At 57.9% G+C, this 25139-nt stretch overlaps 1 protein-coding gene and 1 long non-coding RNA gene across 12 annotated transcripts; both read right to left on the bottom strand.

Moving 5' to 3' along the window:
- Positions 1-2206, bottom strand: LOC307101925. The gene is made up of 3 exons (XR_013813718.1): positions 1758-2206; positions 1278-1449; positions 1-992 (listed from the first exon to the last, which is right to left on the bottom strand). It is a non-coding gene; the product is annotated as an uncharacterized lncRNA (long non-coding RNA).
- Positions 2207-11192: 8986 nt separating this feature from the next.
- TTLL1 (TTL family tubulin polyglutamylase complex subunit L1) lies at positions 11193-24753 on the bottom strand. Of its 11 annotated transcripts, none has more exons than XR_013813643.1 (12): positions 24621-24753; positions 23182-23350; positions 22331-22403; positions 21586-21702; positions 18898-19106; positions 18023-18203; positions 17622-17756; positions 16670-16778; positions 15073-15216; positions 14397-14483; positions 12682-13561; positions 11998-12134 (listed from the first exon to the last, which is right to left on the bottom strand). XR_013813643.1 is itself a non-coding variant. In XM_079774015.1 (11 exons), the coding sequence occupies exons 3-11, from the start codon at positions 21696-21698 to the stop codon at positions 11329-11331; spliced, it is 1209 nt and encodes a 402-aa protein (XP_079630141.1). In that variant the 5' UTR covers positions 21699-21702; positions 22331-22403; positions 24564-24739; the 3' UTR covers positions 11193-11328. The 11 variants fall into 11 exon arrangements, 2 of the variants coding, with proteins under 2 accessions (XP_079630141.1, XP_079630140.1); XR_013813645.1 differs by having other exon boundaries at positions 24564-24746; XR_013813648.1 differs by lacking the exon at positions 23182-23350 and having other exon boundaries at positions 12682-13198; positions 13274-13561; positions 24564-24745.
- Between the last annotated feature and the right edge of the window lie 386 nt (positions 24754-25139).

Below are 25139 nucleotides of genomic sequence, written 5' to 3'. Positions count from 1 at the left end.
TTACAGGAAATCCACTGGTGATAGACTAGAGAGGCGGGAGAAAGCAGAGCGGGGGGAGGGGGAGGACCTCTGGGATTGGATAAAAAGTAAAATGATGGACACGTACTTAGGCGGGTGCAGGAACAGTTAACATGATAATGAAGGAATTTGTGGTCTCTGTCCCAGGCCCAGCACATTAGGTTGTGCCCCAGGGGCTCCAGAAAAAGGGAAGTTACAAGTTACTCAGACATTTCCAGGGTGTGTTATCATAGATGCAAAAAGACAGACAGGCTCAGTTAAGGTAAAGGTTGACCTTGTCAGTGAAGATACCGGCCTAGGAGGTGACTACCCACCATCACTGCTTTTAGTTAAAGTTTAATTTCAGACCATCCTTTGTGGTTACCTTAGGTCTCTGAGTTTGCAAGACCGCCATGCAGGCCTCCCCTGAGCTGTCAGGTCAGCATGTGGCCCCTTTCGTCCACAATTGTAACAACAATGATGAGAGAGAATCATGGATCGGCTGCCTCCTGCATGCCCCACGCTGGGAATCAAGCCCGCAACCTGGGCCTGTGCCCTGACTGGGAATGGAACCGTGACCTCCTGGTTCATCGGTCGACGCCCAACCACTGAGCCACCCCGGCCGGCCGGGCAGACGCACCCCTTTCAGACGGCTTCTCCAGGAAGAAGCACTGAGGCCTGCTCACGCCCAGCAGCGTGGCCGGAGGGACAGGCGGGTTAGCAGGACGCGGGGAAAATACGCAGAGGCAGGCGCAGCTGCTTTGGAAAATAGCTCGGCGGTTTCTGTAAACGTTGAGCATACATGTATCTACCCGTGACCTGGCGGTTCCACCCCGGACATCACCCAGAGGAATGGAAACCTGTCCCACCTAAACTCCTGTACGCGGCGCTCGGCCGCACTCCTCGCTGCTAGGATGCACGGCCCTGGCCTCTGCGGCTCGGACTTGCTTTCTGAAGTGGACGTTTTCCCACGGCTCGGGGCAGACGGCCAGCGCCTGCAGAAGCAAGATAAGAACCTTCCCCGTGATGGCCCTGTGCACCCCCCCCCCCGCCTTACCCCCCCCCCCCCCCGCCTCTGCTTGACCGCCTGGTGCACCCACATCCTGACCCTACATGGCATAGTCCTGCCCCCCCCCCCCTCGGCTGACACCCACACACTGGTCCCCGCCCGCTGAGAGAGAATGGAATACAATTTCCTCAACTCTCACCACGGCTCTTGGCCTGGCTCCCATCCGCACGGACCCGACGCTCACGGTGGCCGGTAAGTGAAAACCACTCACATGTCATCAACGTGGTGACGGATGATCGCACTCGGTTTGTCTACCGAGATGCTGACCCACGCCGCGGCGAGCGTGGGCCTCACAACCACGACGCTGCGTGAAAGACGCTACGTGCGAAGAAGTCCCACACGTGTCGTAGGTTCCATCTATGTGAAATGGCCCACAGCCAGACCTGCAGAAACAGAAAGGAGACTGGTGGCCGCAGGGGCTGCGAGGAGGGTGGGAAGTCATTGCAAACGGGCCTGGGAGCTTCCTGGGGGTGATGGTTGTGCAACTCTGTACATCTGCTAAAAAGCCACTGAACCACACACTTGAATTGTGCCCCAGCACAGCATGTTGCTTCCTTAATCGGAGCATCAGTCTAGACACAACCCTGGGGGCGGCCACCCAGCTGGGCCAGCTCCCCCAGGCCTTCCCGGCCCCCCTACGGGCCACCTGGGGGGGCGGGCGGGCTGTCCTCCAGGTCACGGCGGTTCTTACCTTCCCGGGGGCTGCTCCTTTCCTTCTCTCTCCTCTCCAGCCTGGATCCAGGAAGCGAGGACTTGCCTGCCTTGCTCCTCGCTGTGCCCGCTGCTCCAACAGCAGGTCTCCTTCCGTTTGTTCCGGGAGATTCCATGGAAAAGCAGGGGATCCTCCTGCTGGGGGAGGGTCCTGCCGGGGGCTCTCCTGTAGGAAGAGGAGTTGGCCTGTACGTCAGCTTTCCCACAGATTTCCGTTAAATCTTATTGTGAAGTTCTGATTTCGTTTTAACGAGTACAAGATTCCGGAACGGAAGTAAACCGGTGCCTCTCTCGCTGTTGGGTCATTCCATCGGAGCAGCACACTTTCATAACCTTGTGCTAACACAGTGGTCGGCAAACTCATTAGTCAGCAGAGCCAAATATCAACAGCACGATTGAAATTTCTTTTGAGAGCCAAATTTTTTAAACTTAAACTTCTTATAACGCCACTTCTTCAAAATAGACTCGCCCAGGCCGTGGTATTTTGTGGAAGAGCCACACTCAAGGGGCCAAAGAGCCGCATGTGGCTCGCGAGCCGCAGTTTGCCGACCACGGTACTAACAGGACCGAAGAACAGCTCTGGGAAGTACTTCAGTTAAGGCAACTCGGCCACGTTTACTTCTTTCTGCTTACAAGGCTTGAACGCCTTTATAGCCCGCCCCCTGCTGGGCGACTGAGAATTGCTCTGGGCTCCGACCTCTCCTTCTTCACTTCTTCAGGTGCTCAAAGCCACACCCCACCCCACCCCACATATCCTCTGCCCCCGCTCAGCTTACACCCTCGCCTCTTCACTGCTATGCTTCCCTCCAGCCTCCGCCCGCCTCGTTCAGCCTCTGAACTACCCCCCATCACATCTCTAAGAACACCACTCATCACTCTACTCCTCTAAAGCACTCCATGGCTCCCTAGTGCCTGTGGAACTGGCCCAAATTCTTTAGCCTGGCACCTGAGATCCTTCCTAATCTGGCCCTGAGCCATCTTTCTGAAATGACCCCCCACCACTCCCTGCCTCCCATGCAGTTTCCACTCGTTCTTTAAGATACAACTCGGGGAAGCTCCCCAGATCACCCGCCAGCCCCCATGACGGGTGAGCCCCGTGCTGTCCACGCCGCCCCCAGCGCTGAGTTTATACTGCCTCTTTCATTGCTGCTTATGTCCGGTCCTTACAAGGAACCGTTTCTAATCTCTTTGAGGACAGGCACCAGGTCTAAAAACAAGTTATTGTGCCTGGCCGGTGTGGCTCAGTGGTTGAGTGTGGACCTAGGAACCAGGAGGTCTCGGTTCGATTCCCGGTCAGGGCACATGCCCGGTTGTGGGCTCGATCCCCAGTGTGGAGGCTGTAGAGGAGGCAGCTGATAGATGATTCTCTCTCATCATTGATGTCTCTCTCTCTCGCCCTTCCTCTCTGAAATTAAAAAATATATATTAAAATGAAAAAAAATTATTGCAAAAATTGTAATACTGGTTTGGCACTTTTGCAGTTATCTTTCCCTCCCCATAATGGCGGTGTGGAGCAGGTGCCACAGGGTCATAAGCCCCACCTGGCAGAGACAAGCCAAACGCACAGGCCTCGGCTGCAGTCCCAGCATGCAGCGGGGCCGGGAGAGGGCCGGGCTGCTGCCGCCTGAGGCCGTCCTGGTCCCACTGCCCCCCGCAGTCACCCTGTGCGCTTCCCACGTCCCAAGCCTCAGCTATGGCTAGTGACAGCCAATATTTGACAGTCTTACAATCTCTCACTTCAATCTCTGGACAAAGTCCGGTTGCCATAGTGACCTGGTGTTTCCCTGCAGATACAGCCTCCATCTCTGCCTGTTCCCTAGGCGGCCACACCCTGCACTGGACAGACCGGGTGGGGAGTCCCACGCACCAGGTCACCAGATCCCAATGCAGCTGCTGCCCTTTACCCCTGTGTGACCTCGAGGAGCCATCTCCCCCCCGCCCCCCATGAAGGACTGGGCTGCATGCCAGGGCTTTCAATTTAGGTGCTGGGAGCTGTTTGTTTTTTAAATTAGTAAGCCCTTAAGGCGTTGTGGGAAATGTAATTTGCAAAAGTTTAAAAACTACACGGTTGCCCCCAGCAGCGCCTAGGCCTGCTGGTCCTCCCCCGTAAGAAAGGCGGCGTCCCTGATGCCCGATGCCAGGCCCAGCTTCAGCCAGCCCCCACCATGGGCATGCCTGCAGCACCGACTAAAGAGGAAAACGTGTTTACCTGTGATCCACGATTAAGCAGGGCCTCAGACTGAAGGGTCCCGGGTTCGATTCCGGTCAAGGGCATGTACCTTGGTTGTGGGCACATCCCCAGTAGGGGGTGTGAAGGAGGCAGCTGTTCAATGTTTCTCTCTCATCAATGTTTCTAACCCTCTCTCTCCCTCTCCCTTCCTCTCTGTACAAAATCAATAATATATATATATATTTTAAAATAAAGAAAAGCCTTTCAAAGAGAGAGGCAACCAGCATTTATGTGAGATCAATCGGAACAGCTGTTCAGGAAGCGCCGACTCAGGCAGCACCCAAACAGCTCTCCAGTCTGGAGCAAAGGGAAGGGCACAGTGACCCCCACAGAAGGAGGCCCTTCGGTGGATGCAGGGAAGCTGAGAGAGTGATGCTGATTCTGAACAACTTCTAAAGCTTTCCGTCACCGGGGGCTGCAGGGGGCATTTCCTGCCCAGCAGGCATCAGCCTGCGAGTCACAGCATCTGCTTTGCTGCCATCTTTGCAGACAGTTCTCTGGGATACCGTGTTGCCTTAGGCAGAGTCCGAAGGTTCTCCTGCCCCGTTTGTGACATCCCAGAGGTCCGGGACTAAGACGGGCACCTAAAGTGGCCCGTTTATGCTATTTTGACCGTCCTTCGGGCAAGAGAGTCTTCCACAGCCTACATCAGCAATTATATTTATGCACGGCCATCACATGACTGAAAAAACCAAGATGCCGGCTTTCTCAAAGCATCTACTTCAGTCACTTAGTGAGAGAGTAACTAGAGGGCAGGGACGCAGAGCTGGGCCCGGCCCTCACCAGGAGGCGCGGTGGGTTAGAGGGTTGTCCAAATAGGCCCACGTTGGGGTTTGGTCCCTGGTCAGGGCACACACAAGAATCAACCAATGATCCCCAGCCGGTGTGGCTCAGTGGTTGAGTGTCAACCTATGAACCAGAAGGTCGATTCCCGGTCAGGGCACAGGCCCGGGCTGCAGGCTCGATCCTCAGTGTGGGACGTGCAGGAGGCAGCTGATCCATGATTCTCTCTCATCATTGATGTTTCTATCTCTCTCTCCTTCTCCCTTCCTCTCTGAAATTTAAAAAAAAAAAAAATCAACCAATTAATGCGTGAATGGGTGGAACATCAGGTCAATGTTTTTCTCTCTAAAAAAGTCAAAAAATAAAAAAAAAATTTTTTTAAAGAGAAGTGGGAGTCTGGGATAGGAGAAAGAAGACACAACTTGGCTGGTGTGGCTCAGTGGTTGAGCCTGAACCTATGAACCAGGAGGTCACAGTTCAATTCCCGGTCAGGGCACAGGCCCGGGTTGAGGGCTTGATCCCCGGTGTGGGGCGTGCAGGAGGCAGCTGATCGATAAGTTTCTCTCATTATTGAAGTTTCTATGTCTCTCCCTTTCCCGTCCTCTCTCTGAAATCAATAAAATACATATACATAAAAAGGCACAAATAACTCTTCTCCAAGACCACCCACAGAGCACGCTGCACACGGGGCGTTCCCTGAGGCTGGGCAGAGCCGGGCCTGGGCGGTGGAGGCGAACGGGCAGGTGACAGCTGCCACAGGGAGGGGCACCTGCTGAGGTGAGCCCCCCTCTCGCTCTCCTTACCACCATTCCTCTCCTGCGGCTGCGGCCACGAATCCCCTCGACTGGGTGCTGAACACAGAAAAGCCTTCTTCCGAGTGCTGGAGGCCGGACACATCGCGGTGGCCTCAGGGCCGGTCCTTCAGGGAGACGCCTCCTGCCTCCCTCCAGCGGAGCCACCGGCCTGCGGCTTCCTCGGCCCGGGCAGCGGCTCCCGCGCGGCCCGTCCGACCTGCCTGCCCCATGACTGTCCTCCGCCGTCCTTTCCTCTCCGAGAAGTCGTTCCACGTCGGGCTCCTGTGCAGACCCTGACAGCGGGTGCTCCTCCGCGTTTGGACGCCAGTGCCCGGCCTGGGCGCCCATCAGGAGGCAGCCACTTCCCCGATGGCCGTCGGGCCCGAGCGCCCAGTCCCAGGTCTGACCAAGAGCCGGCCCGTCCCGGAGGCGCCTGTCCTCGCGGCTGCGGCGATTTCTGTGCGTGGCCGCGGGGCGACTCGTGTGCTTCCTCGCCTGGTGCTTTACCCGCCATCTCATGCTTCAAACTCCCCAATAAAAAGGGAGCCTGTGAGGGCCCAGGGGCCCCCCCCCCCCGCCACCCGGGGACAGCGGAACCCCAGGTCAAGTGCTCCCGTCCTTGGGACTTGGTCGGGGGCCGCAGGGACTGCCCAGGCCTTGTAAGTAGTAAACGCTGCTCAGAGTCCCCACGTTGTTGCCGAAGGGCGTCCTGCGGTCCTGCAGTTACAGGAAGAGCCGCAAGGGCTGGTCCGGCCACGCGTCGGTTGTTGATGGCTGAGCCCCCACAGAACGGGCCCCCGAGATCCACAGGGGCTCGTCTGGAGTCACTGACTAACGACACCCGCAAAGACTGGCTTCCAACACGGTCCCATTCTGAGCTTCTGGTAGAACTGCATTGGGGGGCGGGAGGGGGTGTTCAACCCACTGCCCCCACCAAGAAGGCTGAGGTCCTTGATGGCCCCCAAGGCTGAGGCTGAGGGTGATGCCCCTGCAGGACCAGGCCCGGCAGGCACTGGGGGCAAGTGGTGGCCAAGTGCTCCATGGACGCTGCTGCCCCGCCGCAGGCCGCCATCCCGGCCGAGCTCGCAACGTGTCGGTGTGGAGGGCCGGCCAGCCCCCCTGACCCCGCTGTGGCTGAGGGGCGCACCTGCTCCCTGCCGCCGAGGCTGCTGCTGCTGGTGGGCAGTGAGGCCTACTGCGCGCCGCCCGGGGCTGCCCACCTCCCATGCCCCAGCCCAGCCACAGCGTCCAGCCCTGCCCCCTGGGAAGACACTCGGCTCCGGAGTCCGCTCTCCTGTCAGACCACCTGCGGAGCCAGGAAGAGAACCCGGACTCCGGCTGGGGCTACGGTGCAGCATTCAAAATATTTATATATATATTTAATTTCAGAGAGAAAGGAAGAGAGAGAGAGAGAAAAACGTCAATGATGAGAATCATTGATCAGCTGCCTCCTGCACACGCCCCTACTGGGATCAAGCCCGCAACCCGGGCATGTGCCCTGACCAGGAATCGAACTGTGACCTCCTGGTTCATAGGTCAACACTCAACCACTGAGCCACGCCAGCTGGGCGCTACAGCCTTTTTATATAAGAAAAATCACGGACATTAAACTTGAAAAAGAAAAAACACTGGACAAGTGGCGGGCAGGGGGCTCTGCAGCCCGCGGGCCTGTCCCTGCTAACGTAACTGTGTGAGATGGAGAGCGGCATCCCAGGCCCGGAAGGAGGAAATGCTATTTTTAACTTCAAAGCATATGAGACACAATATGGCTCGGGCTGGGGCAATCAGAAAAGACCTAAAAATACCTCATCTTCCTAAGTGAGAACCAGAAACAGAATTGGAGAGGGCTCCTCTTCCTCCAGGGAGGGTCCCGAAATGCCAGAGGGCATCCCACATGGGCACCACTCACGTTAAAGGACACTGTGGGTACCTGTGGGCACCTGGTCACGGAGCAGCAGGCGCTGGGCCTGGAGCTGAGCTGGCCACGGCCCCTGCAGCCGAGCACGGCCCCTGCAGCCGAGGCGGGTGGCCTGTGCAGGGAGACCCAGGGCGGGCAGCTCGGGGGCAGCGCCGCCCCCGCTGGCTGGGAGAGAAGCAGAGCCTGGCCTGTGGCGTGGGGACTGCTGGGCGGGGCCGGGAGGGAGGGCAGCTAGGAAGATCCCTTCTTTGCTGGCTGGAGCACCCACCTAGGAACAAGGGGAGCAGCCCATTTGGGAAGCAGGCAAATACTCAGGGAAAAGTCAACGAAATCAAACCAGAGTCCCTGTGAAGATGACCACGGGGTGCGACCCTCATCGAAAGCCAGTGCCCGCCGCGTGGCTCCGTGGTTGAGCGCTGTCCCATGCACCAGGAGGCCGCTGGTTCGATTCCTGGTCAGGCCACATGCCCGGGTTGCGGGCTCGATCCCCAGTAGGGGACGTGCAGAAGGCAGCCGATCGGTGTTTCTCTATCATCGATGTTTCTATCTCTCCCTCTCCCTTCCTCTCTCTCTAAAAAAATCAATAAAAACATATTCAAAAAAGAAAAGAATGCCCAAACTGGTTTGGCTCAGTGGATAGAGCGTCGGCCTGCGGACTGAAAGGTCCCAGGTTCGATTCCGGTCAAGGGCATGTACCTTGGTTGTGGGCACATCCCCAGTAGGAGGTGTGCAAGAGGCAGCTGATCGATGTTTCTCTCTCATCCATGTTTCTAACTCTCTCCCCCTCTCCCTTCCTCTCTGTAAAAAAATCAATAAAATATTTTTAAAAAGAAAAGAAGAAAAAAGAAAAGAAGGAGAGCAAGTCAGGAGAGCTGACGAGGAAATGGAAACCCTCACCCTGGACGAGCCCAAGCCGAGGCCGTGTCCGCTTACAGCCCACCCCCAGGCCAGCTCCGCCCCGCACACTTCCCCCCCCCCCGGCGTGCTGTGCAGGTGCGGCAGGAAGCATCTGCCCCGAACATGACATCACTAATGTGACCGTCAGCACGTGACACAAATCTGTTTAGCAGACACTTGTTCGCACCTAGCAACCTGGTCCTCAGCAAACAGAGGCCTCCCTGCTCTCCACGCTCAGACCAAGGCCCGCGTCCCCCAGGGCCCCAGCCCTTCCCGGGGACAGCCAGGAGGAAAAGTGACACAGCCTAGCCAGGAGCGTGGGTTGTCAGACTGGCGGGTGGACAAGCTGCGAGCGGAAGCCGAGGGTGGAGGCCTCAGCCGCGGGGACGACGCCCCCTCCTGGTGAGAAGACGCAGAGCGGTGACGGGCCGGGCGGGGCAGGCAGTGGCCCCCATGACTTCCCAGGCAACCGTAACGCTCTTTTCATCCACTGAGGAAGCCAAGGTCCACGGAGCCACCGACAGCCTAGGGACTGGCGAGGAAACGGCAGAGCCAGCCCCAGCCCAGGCCTGACCAGGCTCAGAGCCACACCGTCTTCATTAGCCCTCAACGTCAAGGAACGCAAAAAGGCACATACAAATCCGAGCAATGCGTTGGGACACTCTGAGGCTTAAAGTGAATAAAGCAGACAAACTCCTCCCAATTTCTGACTTATTTGGATTTGGTGTGGCTCAGTGGTTGAGTGTTGACCCGTGCACCAAGAGGTCGCTGGTTTAATTCCCAGTCAGGGCACGTGCCGGGTTGTGGGTTCAATCCCCAGTAAGGGGCGTGTGGGAGGCAGCGATCAATCTTTCTCTCCCTCCCTTTCCCTCTCTCTAAAAAATTTATTTTTAAAAAAGGACCTTTTCTGTCAGTGAAGCATCATTAAAAATATGTGAGTACATAATGCACACGATATGACATGTAAATGTGACATGTGTTCACACATGGGTAGGGGAAAGACCTCTATCTGAAGTATGGTCTCAGCGTAATGATGTGAGAATAAAAACCCATTACTAACATCATCACAAAAAAACAGGCGGTCAGCCTGGCCGGTGTGGCTCAGTGGTTGAGCGTCGACCTATGAACCAGGAGGTCACGGTTGGATTCCCGGTCAGGGCATACGCCCAGTTTGTGGGCTCGACCCCCCAGTTGGGGGCATGCAGGAGGCAACCAACCAACGATTCTTTCTCATCATCGATGTTTTTTTCTCTCTCCCTTCCTCTCTGAGATTAATAAAAATGTATTTTAAAAAATCAGGCAGGAAGTTGAACTTCAAGAAGGTGAATGAGCTCAGTCCACGGGGTCAGTGCGAACTCAGTGAAGGCTCTCCCTGAGGTTCACGCCGTCTCAGGTTATTGGGGTGCACCGGTCACTCTGTCCGGCCAACCGGGGTTCCTCCCGTGTTCTCCTGCAAGTCACCGTGTCCGGTGGCTTCGCGGAAACACACATCAAGAGCGTGTCGCGCGGATGGCTGTCCACGGCGCCTACCTCCTCTGCAGCAAGCCCAGGCGCTGGCGTCACATAGGCCGCGCGCAGAGCGAGGCGACGGGCCCGCTGCCTCCCGCGAGCTCCTGGACAGAGGCCTTTGCAAAGACAAATTACCGCGGGAATTACGGCTGCCTATCGCCCGCGAGGCCAAAGGCAAAGGGAACGAAACCCAAACAGCCTTCAGGTTAAAAACCGAGCTTCCTCGCAGCACAGGGCTGTGAGATACGCCGGTTCCAGTTTTGTTTTTAATTCAGTGCAAAATGTTTAAAACGGGAGCACTTTGTAATAAGCTAAGTCACACCTCAAAGCCATTACCGTCTGTGGAAAGAGCCAGTTTTGTACATCTGAGTCACTTCTTTCAGCCCTAGTGAAATGCGCTGATACTGTGACTTAAAAGAAGAAACATATTTGCTCGTCACCCCGATCCGGGCACACGGCCCCTAAAACCTGTCATTTCCTCCCTCGGAGCCACGGAGCCATCGTGGTGTTTTTGCTCCTGGTCCCTGAAACAGCTCCGCACACGGAGGTGGGACGGGTTCTGTCGTCCAGGACAAGCTCCTTCCACCGGCAAGGTCTGCGCTAATTGATGACCAGTGGGGGCTCAGAATAGCCTCACACGGGGGTGGGGCTAGTTGCCAGGGAAACCAACCATGTGATCACGGGGTTGGCACTTTCAGGGCCACCCTGCACCCCCAGGAGGGGAGGGCTAGAGGCAGACTCGATCACCGATGCCCAGTGATGTATCAACGACAGTCAGGTACCGAGGCCTCCATACACACCCCGAACCATGGAACCGGAACAACGGGCCTCGGAGAGCTCCCTGGGACCGAGCACTGGGAGGGCCTGGGCATGGTGCCCCGGGGAGGCATGGACGCCCGCGCCGCTCCATCCCCTGCCCTTCGCTCTCTGCCACCTGCTGTTCCCGAGTTGCTTCCTTTATAACAACCGGTACTCTAGCAAGTCAACTTTTCCTGAGCTCAGCTCCGGGAGCTCTAACAAACTGACCCAGCCCTCGGAGGGGGTGGGAACCTATGACGTACAGTCCGTGGGTCAGAAGCACAGGTGACAGACAGCCTGCACGTGTGACTGGCATCTGAAGTGCAGAGTGGGGGCGGGGCCCTGCTGCTGTGACCTGGCGCCACCTGCAGGCAGACGGGGTCAGAACGGAATTAAACTGCAGGACCAGGACCCAGGAGAACAGACTTGCTCAGAAGTTTATGTGAGAGCAGAGGAGAAATTGAGTTTTTTCTAGGAATAGACTCCTTAACCTTCCAAAGAAACGTGTTTATTTACTAGTATTTACAGGGCTCAGGAAAGGAAAAAAGCTCTAGAAAAAGGAAATTTCAAAATAGGTGTTTGGTGAGCGCCGGTCCAGGCTGGGGTCTCGCCCTTACCGGGGTCACTTCCAGGTCGTGAGGATGGATCTCCCCGAGTCTCTCGACCGGATCCCTCTGGGCCCCAGCGACTGGCCCGAGCGACTTCTCAGCTCGCGCTCGGCCCCGTCGCCCTGCGCCAGCTCCTCGTCGTACCTGCCACGGGAGGGAGAAGCACGAGCTCCAGGCCCCGGCGCCGCGGCCACGGGGCTGCAGCGTGGCCCGTCCCAGCCGCCCAGGGAAGCAGCCCGCCCCTCCCCGGGGTCTTGGCAGCCCAGAGGCCACCGGGCCCAGGAGTGCAACCTTCCTGACTTGCCGCAGCGGCCCGCCTGCAGCTGACGTGTGACACGGGCCACCCGATGGAATTTCCCAAAGGAAAGGGGAATGAGGCGGCAGGGGGTGAAGGAGAGAGGGGTCTGGGAATACTTCACACACAGCATCCGTGGGGCGGGCATGGCTAACGCACTTCAGACAGGCGCGGGGTGCCCAGTGCCAGGCGTGTGGCTAGAGCTGCGTTAGTATTTATTACACCGAGGCCGGCTTCTCTGCTACAAAGTGACCTGTCCCACAACATGGCTGGTAAACGGCAGACTGCCCGCACAGGCCAAGTCCACACGGAGCCAGGAAACCCACGAAGCCTCGGCGGCCCTCGGTCTGAGACACCCAAGGACGAAGGCACAGTCCCTCGCAAACTCACAGAACTTCGTAATTGCCAAGAACCTCCTTCGGCGGGGACTTGTTCCATTTACAGTCCGGAATTTCGCCATTGGGGACCGCGATGTTGAGGGTGTCGTTAATCAGGTTATACTTAAGGATCCGATCGTTGGCGGTGCTGGAGGTGAGAGACGGAGACGCGTTAACCTACGAGAGGAAAGAAACCATGTCCTTCACTCGCGTCCCTTCCTCCGCTGGAGTAAAAACGCACAGTGCAGCAGAAAGCACGGCTACCACGCACTGAGGTCAAGCTGTGCCTCATGCTGTTAGCATCCAATAGCTTCAGGGCACCTTTAGAGGAAGTGTTTTGTGATCTACTTCTTTTGTTGTTGTGCTAATACACACCCAAGGACATTTTTCCCATTGCTTTTCAGAGACAGAGTGGACAGAGAGAGACAGAGAGAGAGAGAGAGGGAAATCAATGTGAGAGACACACATCATTCTACTGCCTCCCGCATGCATGCCCTTGACCCGTGATCCTTTGGTGTTCGGGGTGACACTCTAACCACTGAGCACACCAGCCAGGGCTGTTATCTACTTTGATTAGCTGTTAGATGAAACATAAATAACAGTTGAAGGCAGGATTAGGATTTTGATCTACAAATCAGTCATCACACAAATAAGACTTCTAAGTCAACAGGTATCACGAACACCTCAGTGCTGACCTGTGAGCTGCGCTCTGTCCTCAGTGCCAAGAGCCACCCAGAGCTTTGCTGGGTCGTGAACCAAATGACCGTGAACAAGTCGCACTGTGGGGTTAAAGTCCATGGTAACGGGCCCCGCTTTGCTGAGAGAGGAATACGTCACAAAGCAACATTCTGACCCAAATGAGGAACCCATCCGACAGATGGGAGGTTAGTCCCACAGGCCTCTGGGGAGCTAAGCAATGTCGCAAGATCCACGGAGCGTCCCACAGGCCCCCAGTCACCTCCTTACTCTCATGTCAGGCACAGTCGTTATGACCTTGGGGAGCACAGTCATGATGACCTTGGGGAGCACAGTCGTGATGACCTTGGGGAACACAGTCGTGATGACCTTGGGGAGCACAGTCGTGATGACCTTGGGGAGCACAGTCGTGATGACCTTGGGGAGCACAGTCATGATGACCTTGGGAAGTACAGGTCGTGATGACCTTGGGGAGCACAGGTCGTGATGACCTTGGGGAGCACAGGTCGTGATGACCTTGGGGAGCACAGGTCGTGGTGACCTTGGGGAGCACAGGTCGTGGTGACCTTGGGGAGCACAGGTCATGATGACCTTGGGGAGCACGGTCGTGATGACCTTGGGGAGCACGGTCGTGATGACCTTGGGGAGCAGAGGCAGCAGACATGAAAGTTGTTCAGGTGACTCCCAGCTTGTGCTGCCAGCAGGGCAGCGAATGTGTGTGGGAAGGAGGGGGGCCTCCAGTGCCATGGAACCGCTGCCGGCACGGCGTGGACCGTGACTACCAGGAGTGTGCCGGGGTGAGCATGCTGCTGTGTTAGACGTGATCTTCTCAGTGAGGCCCCAACTCATCCAGGCGAGCGGACTGCCACTCCAGTCACTCTGTTTGAGACGGAAAGCCAGCCCTGCTGGTGGGGCTCAGCGGTGAACCTGGTCCTGCACACCCAGCGGCTGTGGGTGCAATGCCTGGTCAGGGCACATACCCAGGATGCAGGTTTGACCCCCGGTCGGGATGCGTATGGGAGGCCACCGATCCATGTCTCTCTCTCTCTCTCCATTCCTCTCTAAAATCAATAAGAAGCACATCCTCAGGTGAGGTTCCTCATCTCTGAACGGTATGCCACCACTTCCAAGGGCTTCCGGCTCTGCGAGCTCCTTTCCAGCATGGGAGCGACGGCCCCCAGGCGGGCAGGGCGGGGCCTCCAAGCGAGTACTCGTCCATGGAGCGCGGGGCCATGCCGGCACTGAGCTCCCGTCTGTGAGCTGGGCCCCCCGGAGGGGGCAGACCCAGACGGGCTCATTTCCCACCATCAGCAAATAGACACACCTGGACACCTGTCCCCGTTACACTTAAAACCTCCTCAGAGCCAAAACCGGTTTGGCTCAGTGGATAGAGCGTCGGCCTGCGGACTGAGAGGTCCCAGGTTCGATTCCGGTCAAGGGCATGTACATTGGTTGTGGACACATCCCTGGTGGGGGGTGTGCAGGAGGCAGCTGGTCGATGTTTCTCTCTCATTGATGTTTCTAGCTCTCTATCCCTCTCCTTTCCTCTCTGTAAAAAATCAATAAAATAACAAACAAACAAAAAAACCTCCTCAGACGCCCTAGCCCTGCCGCTGGCCTGGGCCGTTAGGCTGGGTCAGCGGAGCCGGAGGCGGGCAGCGGGTGGCCAGTGGGCGGGGGAGGGGAGGAGCAGGCTCCCTCCCTCCGCAGTTACCTCGATCAGCCAGGGCTTCAGCCTGTCGTCGATGATGATGTCGTAGCCGTAGCACTCGAAGCAGTGCTTGTCGTTGTTCATCACCGGCTGCAGAGAGAGACCAGGGTGAGCGTCGACCTATGAACCAGGAGGTCAGGGTTCGATTCCCGGTCAAGGGCACATGCCCGGGTTGCGGGCTCAATCCCTACTGTGGGGGGCGTGCCGGAGGCAGCCGATCAATGATTCTCTCATCATGGGTGTTTCTATCTCTCCCTCCCTCTCCCTTCCTCTCTGGAAAAAAAGAAAAGAAAAGAAAGAAAAGAAAGCGGTAGGCTCCCTTCAGCCCTAAGTATCGATGAAAGAGCAAAGCAAACGCCTAAAAGCAAGGAGGCTGCTGGAAGTCCCCTCCAGAACCTCAGCTTCTGCCACAACATCCCTTCTGGACTCAACGGCCAGGAGAGCTGATGACACAAGGGCGCTCACCAGGCCCACGGCCACGGCAGAGGCCGCTCCGGGCGCACGTGGGCAGCCCCAGCGGAAGTGCCCCTTCCCGGACCTGCCTCCGCCTCCAGCAGGTAAGTAGGAGGTGAGACCCTAAAAACAGGTATTTGTAGCAAAGCACAAGCATCACCAGCTCCCAAGCACCCGCGGGGCGGGCCTTCCCCTCCACTCCCCGGCTCCTCCCGGCCCTGCTCACGGCCACGGCCTTCAGCGACTGCACGATGACCCAGTGGATCTCGTCGAACAGCTTGCCGGTCACCTCCTTGCCGCGGGTGCTCTCCAGGTACAGCCGCAGGTTGCTCACTGTCCACTTGCCCCCGTGGATGTGGTTGTAGTCCTCCTGGCCACGGGAAAGGGGCGGAGCCTCAGGCACTGCTGGGGGGGGGGACCGGGTGCCCGCCCTGCCTCCTCCAGGCGGATCTGCCCAGGGACCACGCTTTTGAAATACTCAACTCAGGAACGTCCTTACAATTAATCATTTATACCTTGTGCTGCATGCTGTGGAAGCCACCCAGGCCCCCCATCACCCCCTTAAGGTACCTCTCACTCCGCCACCCACGCTTTGGGGGCTCCAGCCACGCCGACCTCCTTTCCACTCCTACAATGCTCCTTCCTGCCACAGGGCCTTGGCACATGCCGTACCCTCTGCTCGAAGGCTCTTTTCCCACCTCCCCCGGGCCGCCCCTGCGCATACTTCAGGCCTCTGCACAATCCCCCGCACGGGAGCCTCTCTGACCACAGGGACACGGGAACCCCGCCATCCCACGCGCTCCCCTCAGAGCACACATCTCAGGCCGTGGCTACACGCCTCGCGGTGACGCCATCTGATGACTGTCTCCCCCCCCGTCGACAGGCCCTCAGCCCCATGAGGAGGAACCAAGGTAGGGACTGCCCAGCACTGAGCCTGGGACCAGCCCAGATGGTGCGCAGCGTGTATTTGTTGAACAAATGAACAGCTGAGCGTGAGTGCTCTCACGTGATTCTCCCAACCACCCTCTAAGGCAAGCATGTCAAACTCGCTGCTGGCGGGCCGCATGCCGCCCACAACGAATATTTTCGCAGCAGCCAATGTAACAGTATGTAAGAAAACATGAATTTCCTCACTGCTCTTGTTCTATTTTATACTATACTTTCCGAAATAAACCTACGTTTCTATGAACATTGAAGCTTGTGTGTTTTTTGCGGACCATGTCAACTTAAACCTTGTTTATTTGGCCCGTGTTAGCCTTTGAGTTTGACGTGCTTGCTCTAAGGTAACATCATCTCCTTTACAACTGGAGAAACCGAGGCTGAGGGTCCAACTCACCTGCCTGAGGTCACAGAACTCGAGAGGCAAGGCTGGCACTGGCCTCCTGCGTCCCCGTGTCCCCTCCCCCACCGCAGGCTGACGGCAGGACAGCCACACCAGAAACTCGGGGCTCCCACGCGTGGTCGATGCCAGGGCATCTTGCTAGGGCCCCCATACCCACCCCTCCCTCTCCTGCAGAAACAGGGAAAGAAAGAAACCCACAGCCCTCGCTGGTTTGGCCCAGTGGACAGAGCATCGGCCTGCGGACTGAAGGGTCCTGGGTTTGATTCCGGTCAAGGGCACGTGCCCGGGTTGCGGGCTGGATCCCCAGTGGGGGGCGTGCGGGAGGCAGCCGATGAATGATTCTCTCTCATCATTGATGTGTCTCTCTCTCTCTCCCTCTCCCTTCCTCTCTGAAATTAATAAAAATATATTATATATATATATAAAAAGAAACCCACAGAATCACTCCGCTTCCTTCGGCTTGAGGGAAAGCGGCACTCACCCCGTGCTTCTGGATGGCGACGTTGGTGAGGTGGACAAACATGTTGTCCAGCTCGCTGGTGCTGGGCGTGTACTTGACCGTGCAGAAGCGGCAGAACCCGAGCTTGTACCTGCGTGGGGTGCGGATCAGTCAATGCTCGGAGGAGAAGCACAAAAACGCAACACGGAATTCTCGACACAGAGCTGTGGGTCTTGTTTTGAACATTTAAAAGCACTGTGTTAGCTCTGGCCGGTTTGGCTCAGTGGATAGAGCGTTGGCCTGCGGACTCAATGGCCCCAGGTTCGATCCCAGTCACCTTCCTTGTATCTTGGTTGTGGGCACATCCCCAGTAGGGGGTGTGCAGGAGGCAGCTGATCGATGTTTCTCTCTCATCGATGTTTCTAACTCTCTATCCCTCTCCCTTCCTCTCTGTAAAAAATCAATAAAATATATTAAAAAAACCAAAAAAAAAAGCAGTGTGTTGTTTTAATGCTTCGTTTTTTGTAACAGCTTTATCGACATGTAATTCACATGTCCATCTACCTCACTCCCCTAAAGAGTTCGAGTCCAGGGTTCTGGCAGATCCAGAGCTGTGCGACCATCGCCGCAATCCACTTCACAACATTCGCATCACCCCACACGGACACCCCGTGACCCCTGGCAGCCGCTCCCATGCCCAGTGCTGGGCAAACACCCGTCTACGTTCCGTCTAAAGATCCGCCTGCTCTGGGCACTTCACGTAAACAGAACGATACAACGCGGGGCCTGCCCTGGCTTCTCCCCGAGCGCGCCCGTGAGGGTGAAGAGCTGCTTTTTATCTGCCAGCCTCGCGTGGGCACCAAGGTTCATCACTGCACTCGACGCTCCCCCTCGCCGGGCGCTGGGCACCGGGCGCCTCACCAACCCTCACCACGCCGCCAAGGAGCGCACACTCACCGCCCCACCTGGAGGATGGGCGTGGGCCGGGCCTTACATGTAGCAGCGCAGCGGGCGGTAGGTAGACACGAGGACGTACAGGCGCAGGTCGAACTTCCTCCCGCCGATCAGTAGCGGGTTGCTGATGTAGAGGGAGATCACGTAGGCTTCCTTCGTGGACTGGGACACAAACCTAACCGTGCGGAGAAGGCCGGAATTAGACGGCGAGACCAAAGGCGCACTCAGCCGGCAGGTAACCAGCTCCCGCCTCTCCTTCAGCGAGAAAACGGGGAGGCGCTGTCCGTGAGGAGCCCCGGGCCCGGGCCCAGGGCAGCTGCTGGGAACCCTTGGGGGAGAGTCTACGATGAATGACGCCCCGGGACAAAGGATGCCCTCCCGCAACAGCCAGCCCGTGGCCGACAGACGGACGGACGGACGGCGGGAAACTGCCCCACTCACGAGGACGTCTTGCTGTCCCGGGACCACTTTTTGATCTGCGAGAGCTTGTTGATGAGGAAGATGCCCTTGCCCTGGGCCTTGCCGCACGGCTTCATGATCCACGTGCTGGACGGGCTCTTCCGGAACTCCTCCACGAACAGGTTGTAGTCGGCGGGCAGCATGTAGGTGACCGGGACGAAGTCTGAAAGGGAAAGCGGAGGGGACCCGGTGAGCCAGCCCCGCAGCGGCCGCCAACAGACAACACGGCCACGGCCTTTCCCGGGGCCTGTGTCCCACCCCCCCCCACCCCCCCGCCCAACCCGGCACCTGGGAGACCGAGGCCTTCTGCGGCTCAGGGCCTGCACAGTCACAACTCGCCGCTACACCTGTGTGCAAGTGCGTTACACGTCTGTACCATCTACTAGTGTTCACCACAGCATCGTGAGCTAGGGACTCACGGCGATCCCATTTATCAGATGAGGAAACTGAGGCCCAGAGAGGTCACCTACATGATGGTGCCCAGGTGTGTGAAGGGATTCTGAAACTATCCAACAGTCCAGCTTTACCACCAGACAGGACAGGGGTGTGTGCTCTCCCTGGGTGTCGCTGGACGCGGCATTTGTAGCTCAGGAAGTGGTCACGCGTGCTGAGCACCGCGGACATTCTCTCCCTCACACAAAGCACACTCCCCAGGCCTCACTCAGATTCCGAAACTGAGCACACATACCCCCACCCCCGACCCCCAGAGAATCTGGATCCAAAGAGGCGCCCAGCGCAACCTGCACCAACACATTCCCCCGTCAAAGCCAGCAGGGCCACCTCGATGCCTTGTGCAGCTGAAGAGAAAAAAACCCACTATTTACACGTAAACCTGAGGCCGTGGGAAGGGCACACACCCAGGTAGAGGTATTTCCCATTCTCGTCCTTCTCTGCCAGGGGGCTCCCCTCCTTCTCCAGCTCCTTCCGGTATCTCTTAATGTTCTTCACCATCAGGTCCTTCCGGGTCAGCTCGTAGTGGTTCGGAAAGTGGTTGACTATCTGGTCGTCCGAGAGCCGGTAGCCAGTTTCCACGCTGAAGACGTTCCGGATGGTTTGCACGCTCATCCTAGGAGGGGAGCACAGGGGACGTGCAGGACAGGAGCTCACGTTTGTCCACGCGGGGGTCTCATTCAAGCCCGGGAACTCCCCCGGAGCCCTCACCCGCCCCACCCGCAGCACCGGAGCCAGGCCACGGCCCACGGCCCACGGCCCACGGCCCACGGCGGCACAGGAAAGATGGCTATGGCATGAACTGTTTGAGGCAGTAGACTATACCCTGAACCGTTTCATTCTCTGGCACACAGTAGGTGCTTCATAAATGTTTACCAATTAATGATAACATTGATTATTGATAACAATAATCAACTCTGTAGTCAGGAAAGTCATTTACACAATATTTGCACCCAAAGTCAGGAAGGACAGGGAGCCCTTAAACCCAAACCCCAGGGGTTATTCAAGGCCAAGTCAGCACTCACCCGGGCTGCCCCCTAGGAGGGAGGAGGAGGAGGGAGAGGAGGAGGGAGAGGAGGAGGGAGGGAAGAAGGCCAGGGTCCTTCCACCCTCTGTGCCCTCACCAGCCACAGGCAGGGAAAGAGCAGGAAGGACGGGAGGGCCGGCACCCACAAGGGAACCAGAGTCACAAAAAGGCAGCTGGTGGCCTCTCGCTGTGTGGTCCCCGCCCCCACCCCAGGGCACCACCTAAGAGGGGGTCTGGAGCACCCAAGATCATTAGAATAAGGAGATTTTTTTTTACTTTTTATTATGGTAACAGTCAACCGTCTATGAAAGTAGAGAGAGAAACGTGTAACAGAATCCCATGACCCAGCCCACGGCTGTCACCAGCCTTGTTTCGTCTGCGCCCCACCCACTCCCCACACACTTGCCTGCTGTTGTTTCCTTAATTTATTTTCTAATTATAGTTGACAGCACTGGCTTGTTCTGCAGCAATTCCCAGACATCATATCATTTCATCCAAAATGCTCCCACAGCCCTAGCTCGTTTGGCTCAGTGGATAGAGCATCTGCCTGTGGACTGAAGGGTCCCAGGTTCGATTCCAGTCAAGGGCACATGCCTGGGTTGCGGGCTCAAACCCCAGTAGGGGGTGTGCAGGAGGCAGCCAATCAATGATTCTCTCTCATCGTTGATGTTTCTTTCTCTCTCTCCTCCCTTCCTCTCTAAAATCAATAAAAATATGTATTTACAAAAAACACACAAAACAAAATGCTCCTGCCGGAGCCTCAAGCAGCTTGGACTCCTTTTCTGTTACACGATGTCCTGTTACACTGTTACCACAACCGGGAAAAGCGGCAGTAATTCCCGAATATCACCAAACTCAACAAACCAGGGTCCCAACTTCCCTAATCGTCCGACATATTTTCACAGCTCGTGCAAATAAGGGCCGGGCCTTCTGATCAGTTGTTCTCCCTCTCACGTCTCTCTCTCTTTTCTTTAAAATTGATTTTAGAGAGAGAGGAAGGGGGTAGGGAGAGAGAGAGAAACATTGATATGAGGAATACTGACCGGCTGCCTCCTACAAGGCCCTCATGGGGATCGAGCCCGCAACCTGGGTATGTGCCCTGACCGGGAACTGAACCGGCAACCCTTCGGTGCGCGGGACGATGCTCAACCACCTGAGCCACACCTGAGAGGGGGCAGAGAGCACAGCGCGAACACAGGTGTGGAAGCAAGAATGACAGGGGACAACGTGCCGCCCGCTGCATGGGGTGGAGGAACGAGGAGAAGGGAAGTGGCTAAGAGGCGGTAACATCTCTCAAGGCAGCGGCAGGGAGAGTGGGTCCTGAGGAGGGGGATGTGCAGGGAGAAAAGCCCCCAGAGACCCCGGTGAGCCCCCCCACCTCAGGGACTCACGGGGCTCTGGACCCAGGTCTGCAGAGGGTCGGGTGACAGAGGCCAGGCCGACTCAATGTAACCCTGCCAGAGGGGGCTGTCCGAGCAGAGAGCTCTGTCACCGCTGAGGGCGGGGGCAGGCCTGGACCGAGGGGGACGGGACCTCAGCCCGAGGGAGGCGGAGGAGGGGAGAGTCCAGGACAACTCCCAGGCTCCGGGTTGGGCGGAGCACCGTCCAGGAGGCCATACCACATCCTGAGACTAACTCACCTTGGGGCGGGCGGGGGGGGGGGGGGGGCGGTGGTGGTGGTGGTGGTGGAGGAGGGGGTTGTAACCTAGGCCAATAGCGCCCTCTCGCCATCCGAGAGGGAAGCGAATGGAAGTACAGGACGAATGGAAGTACGGGACGGCTCCCACAGGGCCCTCCTGTGACCCCCACCCCCACCCCTGGGCGCTGGGCAGTAAGGCGCTGGCTGTGAAAAACTACCCAGAGGGGGGAGGGCCCTGGTTTTCACCCAAATCCCCGCAGTGGGGACCCCACTCTGCTGCCTGGTAAGCAGGACTGTGGGCCCGGAGGCGCCTGGTGAGGAGGCCCGGGACGGCACAGACAGCTTCGCCTCCTCGCCGGCTGCGACCTGGCCCGGAGTCCGTGGCTGACCGACGGGCTCGGCCAGCCAGCGGCCCTGCTCCATACTCACCAGTAAAAGTTCCAGTCCTCGCTCTCCGTCACCTGGACCCATCCTCTCTTTTCAAAGTTATTGATCAGCACCGACTTCTCGATGTCGGTGACCCACTTCACTTTTCCTGCCATAATCCTGCGAGAGAGCGACGCCTCAGGGCTGCGAAACGGCAAGCCCCCGTCGCCCGGAGGAACCCCGGACATCCCGGACCTGAGACGCCCCCAAGTTCAGTCCCCCCAGCTGCAGCCCAGCCAGGGGCCCTGCAGTCCCCGGGGACACCGGGCAATGTCTAGAGGCATTTTGTTTGTCACAACTGGGGGGGGGGGGGGAATGCTTCTGGCATCTGGTGAGAGGCCGGGGATGCTGCCCGACACCCCACAACGTACAGGATGGCCCCCCACAACCAACTATCCAGCTCAAATGTCAACTGTTGCCAAAACTGAGAAATCCTGGGTGAGTAGGAAATAAAGGCAGCAATTAGCCATCAATCAATGTCCAACTGCAATTGCAACAGGGTTTCAGGTGAGAATCGCTCCCCTTCCCCCCCCCCCCCCGCCCCAGGCAGCACCCACACCACAACCACCCTGCCGGCCACCGCACAAGTGAGGGCAGCAAGGAAATCGCCAAGGCGCGTGCCGTGCTGCAGCGAGCAGGAAATGGACCTCCGAGAAGGTGGGGATGTCTTCCCGGCCCCCTGCTCCGGCCCCTGGTCCCGCTATCGTGACCAGCGGTCACTCAAGGAGGACACCTGGGCTGGACTTACCATCGGTTCTTACGGAGCCAACACGGACGTCCAGCTTCTCATCACTTTCACGGGCTCTCCCCGGGGTTCTGGACTAAAATAACATGAACACGCAGGTGAGAGGTACACAGCACAGGACCAAGGGGCACCCTGACTGTCTGAACGTAGGGAACTGTGGCCACGCCGAGGGCCCGGCGGAGAGCGTCCTGGGTTAACAGGTGCACAGAGGGCGGCTCCGTAGCACTCCTATCGCCGGTTGTTTACTGCGGTGCCAACTCAAAGCTCAGCTCAGGGACCTGCAGGCTGGGTGTCAACCGCAGCTTGTTAGAAATGCAAATTCTTGACGCCCCACCACCCCATGATGCCCTGGGTCAGACTTTTGGGAATGGGACCCAGCAATGTGTCCTAAGCTCTCAGGAGATTCTTAGGCATGCTGGAGTCCCTTGTTTGAAGGGAACGGGTCTAGCCCTAGCCGGTTTGGCTCAGTGGATAGAGCATTAGCCTGTGGACTAAAGGGTCCCAGGTTCGATTCTGGTCAAGGGCATATGCCCAAGTTGCAAGCTCAATCCCCAGTACAATCCCCAGTAGAGGGTGTGCAGGAGGCAGCCGATCAAGGATTCTCTCTCATCATTGATGTTTCTCTCTCTCTCCCCCTCTCCCTTCCTCTCTGAAATCAATAAAAATATATTTTTTTTTAAAAAAAGGGAACAGGTCTAGTTCATGTATTTGGTTCCTGTCTTCAGCAGGGATGTGGTTCCACTTTTATCTCTTGCTGAACTCCCAGCCCCCCAGAAAAGTGTCTAGTAAAAGCACACACTCAGTCACTATTCAATGAATTAACCAAAATGAAGACGTGAATTCCCGGCACACACCGTCAGGTAAGAGCTGCCTGTGCCGAGCCGTGAACTGGGCAGGGCCTGGCCCTGCAGGGGAGACTTGTGCATCACCCACGACGTGCCGCAGCTTTGCCAGCATGAAGCAGGGGCCGAGAGGTGGGCTGGTGTCCGCGGAGTGAGAGAACATCTCGGGGATCATCCGCGCCTACAAGCCCAGGAGGACAGGACTTTGCCAAGAGGCCTTTCTCATCCTGGAGTTTCGACGGCTCTCATGAGGCAAAAGCCAGGACAGCCTTTCAGGAGAGACAGCAAGCAGGGCCGCCTGGCCTCCCTCTTCTGGTCCAGCCTTCTGAAACCGGAGCCCGGCCCTCATCCCACTCCCCCGGACTGTCACTGGCTGTCAGTCAAGTCCCAGCGGGGCCAGGACTCTAGGGCATCTGGATTCGTGTCCAGCTGGCCTTCTTCGACAAGGAAAAAGCGCCATCTTTACTTATTATTTTTAAAATGTTTTGTTGATTTTAGAGAAAGAGGAAGGGGGAGAGAGACACACACATGGATTGGTTGCCTCCTGTAGGAACCCTGACCCAGGATCAACACCCCCCTCCACCCCTATCCCCCCCACTCCCCACCTGGACATGTGCCCCGACCAGGAATCTAATTAGCGACCTTTGGGTGCACGGGAGGACACTCTGACCCACTGAGCCACCCTGGCAAGGGCCAAAAGCGCCATCCTTAAAGAAGATAATAAATAATAACGTAAATGACTCCGATGGCAGCTGTGTTGCCACCGTCCACCGCCTGCCCGCCCGGGAGGCAGGGCCATGCGCCCCGAAACTGTTGACGGGGCCTGGGATTCTGAGCGCAGAGCGGGGCCGCTGGCTGGCGCTCCCACAGCCTCGCGCTGAAACGTGCTCAGTAAGTGTTTCCCGAACAAAGAACCGCTTGGCAAACCCTAAACGGCTCACAACCACAGGATACTTTTCCGTCTAGGATGGATCCCCTGGAAAGCCCCAGCTACTCTGTGAGGTGAACGACTCCCTCTGCCCACACCCCCTCTCACTGATGGGGAAACCGGGAGGGGAGGTGCCGAGGTCCGGACCCCAGAGAGAGGTGCGCAGAGCGGGGACCCCCAGGCTCCGGCCCGCTGCGCAGAGCCCTCGCCACAGGTGCACTGCGCCCAGCAAGACGGAAACCACAGACTGCAGCAGCTAAAGCCCGGGACCAGCGAAATCTGCGGAGCAGCCACAGAAGAATGCAGTTCCAAGGACCGAGCGGCACCGGGCGAGCCACCGAGGAGGGAGGGGCACCGCCGTGGGAGCATTCTCCCTGGAGGGCGCGGCCCGGCCGGCATCAGCCGGGCATCACCCCCACGGCGGAGCGGACCGGGCGCCCGTCCTCGCTCGCGCATGCGCACTCACCAGCCACGCACAGCCTCACCCTCGGTCCCGGGAGCGGCAGCCCGCGCGGGGCCTCACCTGTGGGCGCGGAGCGCGGGACAGCGCCGAGGAGCGCGGGGCAGGGAGGCCGCACCGCGCCCAGGCCCCGCCTCCAGCCCCGCTCCCGTGCTGGCAGGAGGACGCCGCCGCCCGCCGCCCAGCGGGTCGAGCCGCCCACTACTTCCGGGGCGGCGCCCTGGCAACCGAAGACGCTACAACGGCTTCCGGGATCGGACTTTCCCGGCGGGTCTCCGAGCCCTGGGCTGAGAGCTTGGGAGGAGCCTGCCGCTTAGCCTCCCCCCGCCCCCCGCCCCCCAATCCTCTGAGCCTTCAGGGCCCAGAAATGCGGCGGAGAAGGGGGTGTGCGTGAGGCAGAGCGGCGGGATGATTGTGGCTCTGAGGCCAGTCCGCTCGCTCGTACCCCTCTGCTGCTCAGCTTCCGTATCTGCAAAATCGGGACGGCCCTAGCGCCTACCTGGTAGACTTGGTTATAAGGATAATATGACAAGTTGAATTCTGCATGTAGCAATCCATAAATGGCATGCTCAGCCATGACCG

The sequence above is a fragment of the Cnephaeus nilssonii genome (genome assembly GCF_951640355.1).
Source record: "Cnephaeus nilssonii genome assembly, chromosome: 6".
Classification (NCBI taxonomy): domain Eukaryota; kingdom Metazoa; phylum Chordata; class Mammalia; order Chiroptera; family Vespertilionidae; genus Cnephaeus; species Cnephaeus nilssonii.
The sequence above is the reverse complement of the archived record's forward strand: the minus strand, read 5'-3'. Positions and strand labels throughout refer to the sequence as shown.